General features: G+C 37.6%; 1 protein-coding gene across 1 annotated transcript; it reads left to right on the top strand.

Annotated features, from left to right (window-relative positions):
- The first annotated feature begins 259 nt into the window (after nucleotides 1–259).
- On the top strand, nucleotides 260–670 carry LOC113873823 (putative UPF0481 protein At3g02645). The gene has a single exon (XM_027512155.1). The coding sequence runs from the start codon at nucleotides 260–262 to the stop codon at nucleotides 668–670; it is 411 nt and encodes a 136-aa protein (XP_027367956.1).
- The last annotated feature ends 366 nt before the right edge of the window (nucleotides 671–1,036 follow it).

Genomic DNA, 1,036 nt, shown 5'->3' on the forward strand with positions numbered 1-1,036 from the left:
AAACCAACAACAACATGATATTGATGAATGCAATATTCAAATAGATCCGAGTGTTATTTGGCATACTTATAAGAACATACGAGATCTTAAAACAGCAGGGATTCGAGTAATGCGATGTGCAGATGAGTCAGACGATGATGCATGGAGATGGAATAACGTGTCTTTCACTCCTAAGTGGTTTAGTGGCGAATTGAGGCTCCCAGTGTTTGTGTTCAACGATGTCACGCCCTATGTATTTTGGAACTTGATAGCATATGAGATGTGTCCAGATGTTCGTTACAACTATGAATGTTGCTCATTCTTTTCCTTCATGGATTCATTGATTGACACTGCCGAGGATGTGAAAGAGCTTAGATTAGCTGGTGTGTTTCAAAACTTGCTTGGAACCGACGAAGACTTGGCCAAGCTCTTTAATGAATTGGGGGATGATTTGCCAACTAAAATGTGCTGCGACAAATTCTACACTCTTGCAGTGGCCTACAGCAAGAAATATATTTTGGTGAAGGAGCAAATTGAAAAGCATTACAGCAATAAATGGAAGACATCGTTGGCTCAAGTTTACAATACTCATTTCAATACCCCTTGGGCCATGATTGCCTTTTTGGCTGCATTACTAGCATTACTTCTCACTTTAATCCAAACCTGGTTCGCCATATTTCCTAAAAAATGAAAATATTGGAGTACTGTTTGTGTGTCTGCAGTATATGTATGTATGAATGTGTGTTTAATGTATAATAAATAAGGTCGCTGTATGACCGACACAGAATAATAATTTTGTAGGGTTGGGATCCAAATTGCATAAACAACGTTCCTGCTTGGTAACGTGTCATTTTAATGTCATATGAAATTTTCCTGTTTAGATGTTCATGCGTGCAGTACTTTGCACGAGTATATTATTTGTAACTATAATATTGTGTGATGCCGTTATTTTGAAAGGATCGAATAGTTTTTCGACTGTATACGTAAAATGAGGTTGATAAATAAATGACGTGGAGCCTGTGCAATAATTTGCTATGAGGTGAAGCTAATGAGTTTC

The sequence above is a fragment of the Abrus precatorius genome, unplaced genomic scaffold (genome assembly GCF_003935025.1).
Source record: "Abrus precatorius isolate BTA unplaced genomic scaffold, Abrus_2018 Scaffold7, whole genome shotgun sequence".
NCBI lineage: Eukaryota > Viridiplantae > Streptophyta > Magnoliopsida > Fabales > Fabaceae > Abrus > Abrus precatorius.

Coding starts and splice junctions, on each gene's coding strand:
- LOC113873823 (XM_027512155.1), top strand. CDS start 260: ATGTGTCCAGATGTTCGTTACAACTATGAATGTTGCTCATTCTTTTCC.